We start from the raw sequence: 13,087 nt of genomic DNA, 5'->3' as shown, positions 1-13,087 counted from the left end.
GAGACAGAACTCTTCACACAAATTTCTGTACCCAGACAGACCAAACTTATCACACTTAATTTTTTTAACAAAGACTCACATTAAACAGACCAACACCATCGAGTGTACTAAAGTACTAAACACAGCCGGTCCAGACCAGTGGGGTGTGTCTTTAGTTCAAAGAAAGTAGGCGGGGCACAATGTGTCACTCAGCACTGTGTTTTCCAATCAAGACACAGAGGTGACAGCTGAAGAAGTAATAGAGAAGGAGAGGCAACCTCACAGACCGACCTTCACTTCGGTTTATGTGCCTTATGCATTTCATATTTTCTGGATTTGTAAGGCTGTGGTTTGTTTTTCAATAACTGTCTTTGGATTCTCTTTGGAAACTTTGTTTGTTTTGGATTGGCTTGTTTGGGTCAAAAGAGTGTCTGAGTATTTGGAATACAACTTTATGAAGAATAAATCTTTAATTATATTAAGATTCTATGAGAGTCATTTTCTATCTATCTATCTATCTATCTATCTATCTATCTATCTATCTATCTATCTATCTATCTATCTATCTATCTATCTATCTATCTATCTATCTATCTATCTATCTATCTATCTATCTATCTATCTATCTATCTATCTATCTATCTATCTATCTATCTATCTATCTATCTATCTATCTAATTTCCTCTGTCTTATATGTGACATAGGCTGAACTTCTGATCACCTTGTCACTACTGCTCCTCAGCTTTTTACCAAAGTCTTTAAATTGTTCAGCAGTACTGGTGGTCTGATCCTAACTCTCATAATTGTTCACTTAGAACTGGACACATGTGACAATAACAACTGTCTCCTTCCTTCCCTGCTCCAGCCAGGAGCCTATCCACCCAACCAGGGAGGTTTTCCACATGTGCACCAAAAGTCAAAACACCATATGATACTCTCTGAATTTGGTGTAAAGCTTCATCTAAATTCCCTAATCAATAAATCCTATATTATCATTTCTTCCTCATGATAGTGGCTGGTTAAGAGGTGACCTTTTAGTTCTTCTCATCCTCACCCTCTATCATAGAGTTATGTGAGTCACTGTCCAAATGTGCAAAGTTCTGAAAACAGATGGAACACCTCCAGCTTTGGGGTTGGTGATCCTGGACAGCAGGGACCTTTTACCTCACATTTACTTCCCACATACAACACCCCACCAGGTGTCATCATATAAGTATGAGTCATAGTTACAAGAGAAAATTCATTAGTAATAATGCAAAGTTCCTAAATGAAGTAGAAATACCTCAAACATGGAAATGCCACTTGACCAACACCTAGACCCTCTTCTTCTTCTTCTTCTTCTTCTTCTTCTTCTTCTTCTTCTTCTTCTTCTTCTTCTTCTTCTTCTTCTTCTTCTTCTTCTTCTTCTTCTTCTTCTTCTTCTTCTTCTTCTTCTTCATTTCTGGTGTGTGTTGTCCTACTCCACTCCTAACCTCAGGCAGAGCAGGAGATGTCCTTTTTAAAGGCAGACTTTTATACAAACTTGCAGGTCAAATGAAGTCCTCACAAGACAGTACAGGTGTCCCCAGCAGCTCCTGCCAATGGCTCTCAAGATCCTTCACAAGGAATCCTTTCATGACTGCGTACCTCATAAAGTCCTGCAGTTTCCTTAACAGCAGCATCAGCAGAGTGATGATGTTACTTGGCATAATGGAGGGAACATATTGTCTGGGAGTCAGTGTGTAAATGACCTTCCTTCTGCAAATAAAGTACCACCAGTCTCGCCAGCCAATTCAAACTGTCCATCACAACATCAAAATAGCAACAAATGTGCCTCATGATTGGTTATTCTTATCAGGTGACTCAATTCTAAATCTTTATCCTATTTATTCAGATGTCTGTGCTAAGAGAGGTGGAAGAAATTGAGAAGAGCTTCACTGCTCTGATGCGGTGCATTGAGGAAGTCCACAGGAAACTGACTGAGAGGATCAGAGAACAAGAAAAGAGAGAAATGGAGAAGGCTGAAGGAGTCATGAAGCAACTAGAGAAGGAGATCAAGGAGCTGAAGAGGAGAGAAGCTGAGCTGAAGGAGCTTTCAGAGACTAAGGACCATCTCCACTTCCTACAGGTGAGAGTTACACTTCACAGGGAGTCTGATCAGACTGGGGTGTGTGGGACCTGAGAACATTTAGAGAGAAAACGAAAAGATCTGAGGAGTTTGTACAACATGACAAGAACAGGCCATTCAACAACAACAACAACAACATTTATTTATATAGCACATTTTCATACAAAAAGTAGCTCAAAGTGCTTTACATAATGAAGAGAAGAAAAATAAAAGACAAAATACGAAATTAAAATAAGATTAAAATTAAAATTCGGCCCAACAGAGACCGTCTTTTCATATTTCCTTAACATTTCAAATTTTCTTTTTACAAATATCTCAAAGTTAGTAACTTCAAGTACATGACAGACAGATGAATCTACAGCTGTCTGTATGAAAAAGTGAATTTTTTATGAAGTGTAAAAGATGACATCTAATAAAGGATGGTGCAAACACTTTTGCCAGGCCACCTCCTGATGTCTCCATCCTTAAACTGATGAGATTGAGATCCTTCAGCATTTCCTCACAGCTCAGACCCTACAGTCCAGTCTCGTCTCTCATCTCTTATATTTCTTGTTTGTTTTTCTCTCACACTGCACACAATAGTCCTGATGTCGACTGTGTTTCATACACGATAGCGAGATTCTCTTCTTGATTTACACTCCATACATGGTGGTTGCTAAATAATTCATCTTGTCTCTTTTGTATGTTTGATGATGATGATGAAGACACAAAGGCTCCCAGGATTTCCTCACAATTCACACTTGTGAGATAAAGACCTTCAATTGTATAATCATATAGAAGAGCTTTCTCCATACATGTGTTAGTCTTTACATTTAATTTAATTTAATTTAATTTATTTTAATTTAATTTAATTTAATTTAATTTAATTTAAATAAGTTTCTCTCAGAACAATTAAAAACCCAAAACCTTGTTTTGTGTGCCAAGTCAATTCTGGACCCACCTGCCCCATCAATCCCTTTATCTTGAATCTCCTCTCATGGAGTCCTGTGTGAAAAGCTCATTGATAGTTAAGGTCGATAATCTCTGATGTTCCAATACACTCCATCAAATATTCTCTCATAAATAACCAACAAGTCAATGACAGGCATTCTCACCATCTAAACCCACGCTGACTGCCCACCACATTGATCCTTAATTCAGAAGAGCTCCCTCTTATCAGCATTACTTAATTTTTAATGTCTACCTTCTGAAATCTCGTCCCCTCTTCTCTCCTGATGCAGACTTTCTCATCTCGCTGTGTCCTTCCTGCTGATGGAGACTCACTGAGCTTCACTGTCACCACTGATTTCTCATCTGAGGACCTGAGAAAGGAGCTGTCAGGTCTGACGAAGAGTCTGGAGAAGATAAGCCAGTGGGTCATCATGACAAGGACTCCATCAGGTACAGCGTCTGGTGACATTGTGTCTTTTATTGAAGTCCATTAGGAGGAATAGAGTGACAATAAGAGGACACTGAAGAAGGCCTGCTCTTTAACATTTATCTGTCATCCTTTGCTGTTTATTATTTTTTACTATATAGTGCCTTTCACAGTCATTAGCTGAGTGATAACAAACTCTCTAAATAATCAGCTGTTCTTAATCAGATGTTTTGGAATTTTAACTTCAAATGTTTTACTCCTTATACTTATTCCACGTATTCTCTTAAAATGTCCTTTTTTCACTTAACTTTGACATCCTTTTTATTTCCTTTGCTTTGCTCACCTTAAGATTAATGAACAGAAATGTGTTTTTAATGGCTAAGCCGGCTCAGAGCACAAATGAATTGTTTATTTGAGACCAGAGAAGACGTTAATGGAATCAAATTGAGCTCAGCGTCAGTGCTTTATAATATCAGAACATCTCAATCTGCTCCTACTGTCTTCAGTGTCCATTACATTCTGCTGGATGGAGTCCACGTTAAAAGTTCACGTTCATCCATTTTCAGCTGTGCTCCCCCTGGGCTCTCGTGTTTTATATTCCTGCTTTTGTTTGCTCAGAAGTTGTGTCTCCCACCGACATTTAAAAGGATTTTACTCACCAAAAGCATTTTATTTGATTTATTTTGGAGGTGAAGATAAGCAAATTGGAGAACTGCGTCAGAACTCTGACTACTTGAGGACCACCTGAACATTTCAGTGAGTGCAGCCTCAGAGTAAAACACACTTTATAAATTATTAATTACGTACATTTACACATAAAGACAGCGATTTGTTTAAACACAAACTAAGGTCAAGCAGCCAAGAGCACAGGGTCCATCCCGGCCGTCCACCACATTAGACATATACTGTATGTGTGTATTGTGAAAATAAGCAGAGAGAGTGGGCACAAAGAGTTGGGGTACCACCCTGAAATACCCCATTTAATGATGAAGATGAAATAAAAAGCACAAAGACGGAGCACAATGATGACGTCTGCTTCAATCAAAGACTGTCAAGTTAAAGTCACTTGTGAGTCGGAGCTCCGTCTTCATCAGTCACAGATCTGTAATGAACACCCACTTTTGGTGACATTTTATAGTGGTGTCACAGAAGAGGCGGAGCTTAATTAGTGGGCTGTGGAAGTGACGTCACTCGTCTTGTGGCCTGTGAACTCATTGACGTGATGACATTAGCAGGAGCAGCACCCTATTTACTCAGGGTGGGATTTCTTAACTAGATGGAGATCTGAAGATGTTCTCAACTGTACCTGCTTGTCAATATGTATAAAATACAGTATATTTATGTCATTGTATATCAGGACAAAAACCAACCCATGGGGTTCAAGGGACCCTCTGTAGACCTCTGTGATCAAATTTTGGTGAGGAGTAGAGCAGCGCAAAGAGATAAAGCCATTTGTAAAGCTCTGAGTGGTCCCAGCAGCACAGCGGCCACAAGAATTGAGAAATGGAAGAAGTTTGGAACCACCAGGACACCTTCTAGAGATGGCCAGTCTGAGTAACAGGGAAGGAAGGGCCTTGTCCAGGGAGGTGACAAAAAACCTAATGGTCATTGCAACAAAACTTCAGATGTCCTGTGCTGAAATGAGAGAAACTGTAGGAGGGTCGGCCATCTCAGCAGCGCTCCACAAATCAAGTGTTTATGGTAGAGTGGCCAGGCAGAAGATACTCTCGAGTAAAAGACAAATGACAGCCTGAGTGCATCAAGGGAAAGATTCAAAGATCTGATGAGACAAACATTGAACTCTTTAGACAGAAGAACTAGCAGGATGTCTGGAGAGGACGAGGCATTGCTCACCACCTGCCTAATGCCATCTCTACAGTGAAGATGGTGGTGACAGCATCAGACTATGGGGACAAAGTGACAGGTCAGAACTGAGGGGAGGAGAAGTGTAGTCAAATATTGACAGGACCTTAAAGAAATCCTGTGACCTCAGACTGGGCTATGGATCAACGACCTGAAGACTACAGCCATGACAACTCTGGAGTGGCTTTGTGACAAATCTGAGTGTCCTTGAGTGACCAGACTGAGACCCCACAGAACAGGAGAGACCTGAAGATGGCAGTTCACAGACGCTTACCTTGAAATCTAACGGAGTTTGAGAGGATCTGCCGGGAAGAATGGGATCAACTGGCCAAATACAGGAGGGCAAAGCTTGTAGTGACATTTAGTCATGAAGACCACCAAAGAGGCTTCCACAAAGACCTGAATGAAGTGTCTGAATACTTCTAGGAAGGAGACATTTCAGTTTTGATTTGTAATAAATGTGCAGACCTTTCTGAAGACCTGCGCTCACTTTGTCATTATGGTTACTGAGTGTAGACTGATGAGCACAAAGGCACATTAATCCATTTAAAATTAAATCAACAACACAGTAAAGTGTGCAGAAAGTGAGGGGGTCTCAATACTCTCTGACTCCCTGTATATTTATTATTAATATTAATATTCAAATCGACATTTGGTCTAATTTGCCAGCCCTTGTATATTTTATAAATGTTTTATTTGAACTCCTCTGCATTGGTAATACATGTTTAAGAACTAAACTAAGATCCCACAATGCCATCTTCACAGTTTCCATTCTTCTTCTCTTTTCTTTTTATTTTCAGCTCATGAAGCTCCAGTTTTCACCCTCCAGCCTCCTGAACCTCAGAGCAGAGACGACTTTTTAAAATGTGAGTTTGTGCTTTGACTGAATGGATCATCACAATAAAAATCATTGAAGTTTTAATAGAGCAGGACAGGCTTAGGATATGAAAGTCTGAGTGTTGTGTGACTGAGGGGCTGAGAGTGATGGGGGTCCTGTGACTGATGCATTATGGGATAGAGAGACTCAGACAGTGAATTAACAAAGCCGTCTGTTGAACCCGAGTCTTGATGTGTCAGAAATGTTTTAAAAGGAAAAAGTAAAATCCACGTCATGGGGTGCACTTACTTTATCACACGACTGTATATTCAGACACAGTATTAGTTTACAAATGAAGCACAATTGTATGTGAAATAAGTTAAAGCTGACAAAAGTCCTCGTCATCCTCCATTCTTTACTCCACAGAGCAGACACTTTACTTTGAGTTCTCGACTTCACAAATTTTAAACATTAAAACAAATGAAATAGCAGAGAAAATTATTGGGGGTCCTTAGAAGTTCAAAGACCCCACTGGACTGTGGTGACTTCTCAAGCTGACTGATTCCTCTAATGAGTGTCACCGGGGTCTTCAGTCACTCAGTCAAGTCCTCACTCTGCTGTGTTGTGTCCTTGTGTGTCTCACACTGAACGAGAACAAGAGAAGAGGAGGGGATGAAGAAGGTCACAGTCAAGGGTGGTCAAGGTGAAGACTACAAGACCACCTCCATAGAGCTTCATGTTCCATTGAGCACAGCTGATAATATTCTCAAGATGTTTGGGGGTTCATAGAACTGTAGCCCACCTCCCTGATGAGACCACCAGAATAAAGCTGACCTCACACTGAACAGAAGGAGAGTTTAAATGGAGGAGAAAATGCAGTGTGGTGTGGTGGTGAAGAGTTTGGAGTTCAAACCCTGAGGTTGTGGGTTCAAATCCCACTACTGACACCACTGTGTGACCTCAGCAAGTCACTTCACCTGCCTGGGCTCTGATTGGACAACGAAAAGAAAAGGAAACAATGGAATCTGAGATGATGGGAGTCACCTTGGATAAGAATGACAGTCAAATAATAAAAAGAGATGAAAGGAAACACACGAAAGAAAGAAAGAGAGAGACAATGACAGATGAGAAAGGCACTATATAATAGATAGATAGATAGATAGATAGATAGATAGATAGATAGATAGATAGATAGATAGATAGATAGATAGATAGATAGATAGATAGATAGATAGATAGATAGATAGATAGATAGATAGATAGATAGATAGATAGATAGATAGATTATAAATAGTAAATTCTGATTGCAGCTTTTATACTAATAATTGATGTGGTTGTGAAGTGTGACAGTGGATTGATTTTAAATTTAAGAGGTGCACTGTGACAATAAAACATGTCATTTAATAAAGCCAGCGGTCAGTGTGGACAGTCCATTAGACCTTTGACCTCAGTGGTGACCTTATGTTGTTTATTATCATTTCTGACGACTCAGATGACTTTCAGATGACTGACTTGCCTGCCTTTCTCTTTGTTGTCTGTTGTTATTTTTGTTTTTTACGTTGTCTAAATTCCATTACTTACCACTAACACTATTTTCTTGTCCCCTTTCACTTCATTTCCTTTATCTTTTCAGTCTCTTAGCTTTGAGCACACACACACAGTCTGTCACATTGCTAATTCACTGTCACCCGTCACCATTTCACCACCGTGACACTTTTTATTTTTCCCCCTTTTTATCCCCACCTTTAATTCTATTTTTGAGGTCTTTACCTTTTTTAAGGCCATTTGTTTCCTTGTCCTTCTTTATTCCTCCTTTCTTCCACTCCATCCTTTTCACATTTCTGTAATAATTTCTGTATTATTATTTTCCTTTTATGAATCCCCAGTTCATTCCTCCACCACCACATATTTTATTTTATTATTTTGATCATTTTCCATTCCCTTATTGTCATTTTTACATTTAACTCCTTCCCTACTAACCATACAACACTCCTTCTTTTGTCATCCCCTCTTTTCTTGTCCTCCCTTTCCATTCCTTTAACCCCTCATTCCACACATCTTGTGTCTTTTTGCAGTTCCTAAACACATGCTCTGGTGTTTCCACCTCTCAGCAGTTCTCCCTCGGACATATTGAACTTTTCGTGACTCTCCTTTTGTACATGGCCGCCTGCGTCGGTAGGATTTCATGTAATGTCACCCACCTGAGGTCTTTTTGTTTATTTGTTAATTCTTTGTCTCATTTTGCTGCCACACTTTTCTTGTTTGCTCTTCAGTGAGCTTTTGGATTTTTAGTACCGTTTCGTCTTTTCCTTTTTATTTTTTTAGGTCTTTTTTCTTTGCCCAAATTTTGGGATCTCTTTCCTCCCATGAAAATCTTATAACAAATGTTACTATTGATTTATAATTTTTTGGCATATTAAAGGCAATGGGTCTGCTATTTGTCATTTTTAATAATTTTGCTTTTCTCAGTTCTGTGCCTAGCAGATATCTGATCATGTCCACTAATTTCCCCATTTTATTTAACGCCATATTAACAACAGTTGCTGTGTGTCTTAAAGCCAACTCCCTTTCTATATTCAGATCTTCTTTCCCTCCATTTTCTCTCCTTTTCTTTACCTTCCTCTTTGCCAATTTTTCACATTTTGACCCCCATAGAAACACAAAACACGTTCTTATAATTGTTCTTAATATTTTCATTGGTGTATAAACCCATTTGCTAAGTATGAAAGTTTTGGATTATAACTGCCTTCATCACCAATATCTTCCCTTCCATTGACAAGTTCCTTATCCTCCAAACTCTGTTTGTTTGTTGATCTTTTTTCCATTTCTTTCCACTCCATCCTCTCCGTACTCTCGTCTCCAAATCTTATCCCTAATACTTTCTCCACATTTCATAACCTTATTCTTCCTTTTGGTTTTTCTTTCCATTTCCCCAAAGGACGCATTCCCTCTTATTGAGGTGTAAAGTTGAACCTGACCCCCTCCATAAACACTTCTGTATGTTCTGTTACTTTATTTATACTCCATGTATCTCTGACTATTATTGTTATGTCATCCATATATGGAAACACTTTTATTTGTTGTCCCCCCCTTCCTGGTACTTCAACTCCTCTTATATTTGTGTCCCTCCTAATTTTATTTAATAAGGGCTCTATACACAGAATTAACAGCACTGCTGACAATGGACACCCTTGTCTTACTCCACATTTCTCCTGTATCTCCTCTGTTAGTTTGTTATTTACTTTTATCTGACTTCGTATATCTTTATCGACTACTTTTATCCATTCCAGCAAACCTTCATGAACTCCCATTTTTTGGAGTATCTTCCACATATATTTATGTACAATTCTATCAAATGCTTTCTCCAAATCTAAATGTAATATTGCGACATGCAGGTTTCTCTCTCTCCTGACATTAATACAGTCTCTTAAGACACACCGGTTATCTGCTGCACTTCTCCGCTGTACCACACATGTCTGCTCTTTTATTACATTCTCAATATTTGTTTTCAATCTATTTGTCTAAACTCTTGTCAATATCTTCTTGTCTGTTGTTGTCTTTTTATGATTTAATTTTTAATCCCCACAGATTCTGTCCAATCAGATGAGCTCTTTACTATTAGTGTCTGGTCAGCGCAGCTCCTGATTGGCTCTTGTTAATTGTCTGTGTTGTGCTCCGCCCCCAGTCCCGTTACACACTCCCAGATTTCTTCACTCGTTTTCTTTTCTCTCCTTTCAGACTTCTGTCCCCTCACACTGGACATCAACACGGCAAGCAGAGACCTCCGTCTGTCTGAAGGGAATAAGAAGGTGACACGTGAGGGGACAAAGACAGAATATCCTGATCATCCTGACAGATTTGACTACTGGCATCAAGTTCTGTGCAGAGAGGCTCTGACTGGGACTCGCTGTTACTGGGAGGTGGAGTGCAGTGGAGACGTCATGGAGATTGGAGTCGCATATAAAGGACTGAGCAGGAAAGGAGAGGACTGGGAGTGCGGCCTTGGAAACAACGACAAGTCCTGGTGTTTGCTGTGTTCTCATTCCCGGTACTCTGTGTATCACAATAACCAGCAGACTGTAATCAGTGCCCCCTACAGCCCCAGAATAGGTGTGTATCTGGACTGGCCTGCTGGCTCTCTGTCATTTTATAGCGTCTCACACACAATGACCCTCCTGCACAGGTTCAACACCTCCTTCACTGAGCCCCTCTATCCAGGGTTTAGTGTTAGTCCTGACTGCAGTGTAACAATCAGCCATCTGACACCATGTGACCACTGACCAGTACCCTCCACCGGTCACTTGATGTCCCCACAAACTCAGGTGTCTTTGTGTTTGCAGTTTGGGGTCAAAATTAATTTTACACTATAGGTGGGGGGTCAGCACCTCTGTGAGTGAATTTGTGGATGAGAATGAGGGGCGAGTGCGGCTGTCAGGGTCTCCATTATTATTGGGTCTGAGTAGCCAATCAGGTGTGTGTGTCATAGTGAGGAGCGGTGACACCTCAGACCTACAAATACCAGTCTGACCAGCAGGGGTCACTGTTGATTCACAGCCACATGTCCTTCAGGCTGACACCCCAACTGCTGTGTCCTCTGAGTGTCACTGAATGTCACCTGTTAAGTCAGTCTATATAGCGTCTTTCAGTAGTGCTGCTCCAGCAGGACCACATGCCTGTCTCAGTATCCAGAGCCTCATTCCAGTGACTATTTAGGAGCACAGAGTGGCAGAAGTGACTGGAGTGCTGGCCTCTGAACAGACATTGTCTGCCCCTCTATTAGTTACTCCGGTGGTCTGTCACCTCTGAATGAATTCACTGTGAATGTCTAAAGACGAGGTCTCACCGCTCTGTCACATGTCAGCCATAGTGATGGAGTTTGGTGTTTTACTGAGTCACTTGGTGTCACGTTAGACATTAAACTGCACCTCCTCCTTGTTGTTCCCACTGTCACCCAACCTCAAGGAGACGAGTCAGCTGACTGACTTCACCGCCACTGTCTGTGTTCAAAGTGACAATCACATGTGACACTTGGGGACACTTTTATTTTTCCACTGACACACACATTCCCAGGATTAATTTATAATTCCCTCAGGACCCCTCAAGGAGTGATGTGTCACCTGACATCAGTCTGCGTGAAGAAGCCAATGAAGGTCCAGGCTGACAGCTCCCCCACTGTGTATTACAGGCCTCACCAGCAGATGGCGACTGTGACTTCTAAATCTGTCATCTTCATGCACACTGAGGGGTTAAAAGGAAGAAGAGAAGGTGAATAAAGAGTGAGGGGTGAGGATGATAGAGAAGAGTGTCAGGGTGATAAAGGGTGAGATGAGTGACCTGAGACAGAGTGAGTCAGACGAGTGTGTCACTTGTGTTTTTGTCAGTTTTGTTCCTCCCTCCTGATTTTCTCCTTTTTGACTCGTCACACGCTGATGGCCGTCCTGTGATCACAGATTGTATTCCTCGTTGATCAAATCCGTATCTCGATGTGTGACTGACGTCTGATTCTTTAAGCACTCGCTCATCAGACAGGTTGTCACCCGATGAGCTCTTCACTGCTGACCTAAGCCCTGCTGTTCTCTTCTCTCTCCTGTCACCTCAGCCATTGCTTCAGTCCCCGCTGTGTCACCTCATAAAGCCACTGGTCTGTGTGCTCAATCAGGTCCTCGTCACAGCTGCACACTGGCAGTCGTTCAAAATCTACAGGCTGACAGCCATGTTGTCCTGTCGTCTGATGTTTGTGTTGGTTGAGGTCGTGTCCTGCTGACCTTGGGGGCTTTTAGAGCTCAGGATTAATGAAATGGAAATGTCAGTCAGCAGGGTGGGCAGGTGGGCACATTCAGGGCAAAATGTCATTTAAAAGTCGATGAGTACAATGGACACATCGCCAGTCACTGATAATCGACTCCACGTCAGCTCCTGTGGCCCTCATCATGTGCTGTCAACTCAGACGCTGGTCATGTGACTTGCACCTTAGTGACATTCCTGTGACTTTCAGGGCTGTGACATCAGCTGATTCTTCTGGAGCCAAACTGCTCCCTCTTGTGGCCCCTCTGCATATTAAACACATGAGAAGTTAGGATGTGAAGTGTTTGGTGAGATCTACAAAATATTCAGAATATTGACATCACTTTGAAGGACAGTTTGGTTTAATAATAATTAATGTGTAAAAGAATACTTATTTTAGATGAATCTTTAGTTAATTATGATTAGGTGTTACATTCACAGAGATAAATGGCCTGTTAATGCTTCACAGTTTGTAAAATTTTAATTGCTTATTAATCTAAAAAGATCAAAACACACACACACAAAAAAAAAAAATATGGACGACTGTTATTTGTCAAATCTGTTCATTTGGAAATTTTTCATTTGTAAATTTCTCTGATCATATCTCATATTTTGAATGTTTTGATGATATTAGGACTTCTTGTTTATGATTAATCCTCTTTAATAAAAGGACAAGTGTCTGTGTGTCTGTCTGTGTATCTGTCCAGTCACTTTGTCTCTGTCTTTCCAACAGGTGGTGCCTCACAAACATTAGCTCTGCTTTTATGACTCACATGCTAATCAATATCATCCAGTTACAGAGCCGCAGCACCAGATGTCACCACTGATATCTGCCAGCAGTTTAATGACAGAATGTGTGTTAGTGTGAGTGTGATTAGTGGGCACCATACCAGCCTGTAATCCTCCATGCTGGCACACAACTGCTGATCCAGACCTGCGGCAGTTTGTTGTGCTTCAGCTCTGCCAATAGAAAGACATATAACAGAGACATAAGCATTGCATTTTTCATTCCAACAGATGGCACATCACAAACATTTGTATTAATGCACTGTACTACTACAGACATTTGTGATACACCATCTGTTGGAATGATAATTGCAATTCATTTTATTACTGCATGCATTTCGAAATACATTCCCACAGATGGTGCACTGCAAACATTAACACTGTGATCTACGTT

At 40.7% G+C, this 13,087-nt stretch overlaps 1 protein-coding gene across 11 annotated transcripts in view; it reads left to right on the top strand.

Moving 5' to 3' along the window:
• Positions 1-13,087, top strand: part of LOC114643681 (tripartite motif-containing protein 16-like) — a 488,218-nt gene that overhangs the window by 9,395 nt on the left and 465,736 nt on the right. For 4 of the 11 annotated variants that reach the window (XR_007934981.1, XR_007934982.1, XR_007934980.1 and 1 more), the window contains exons 3-6: positions 1,853-2,086; positions 3,307-3,466; positions 6,107-6,172; positions 9,862-10,745. Coding sequence is in view for 1 of the 11 variants with exons in the window: in XM_051927890.1 (XP_051783850.1) it covers positions 1,853-2,086; positions 3,307-3,466; positions 6,107-6,172; positions 9,862-10,403 (1,002 nt within the window). In the remaining 10 variants the exon portion in view is untranslated. The remainder of the gene's footprint in view (positions 1-1,852; positions 2,087-3,306; positions 3,467-6,106; positions 6,173-9,861; positions 10,746-13,087) is intronic. The other 7 variants (XR_007934989.1, XR_007934988.1, XR_007934986.1 and 4 more) reach the window with 3 other exon arrangements.

The sequence above is a fragment of the Erpetoichthys calabaricus genome, chromosome 5 (assembly GCF_900747795.2).
Source record: "Erpetoichthys calabaricus chromosome 5, fErpCal1.3, whole genome shotgun sequence".
NCBI lineage: Eukaryota > Metazoa > Chordata > Cladistia > Polypteriformes > Polypteridae > Erpetoichthys > Erpetoichthys calabaricus.
Note: the sequence above shows the minus strand (reverse complement) of the source record. Positions and strands in the feature narration are given on the sequence as shown.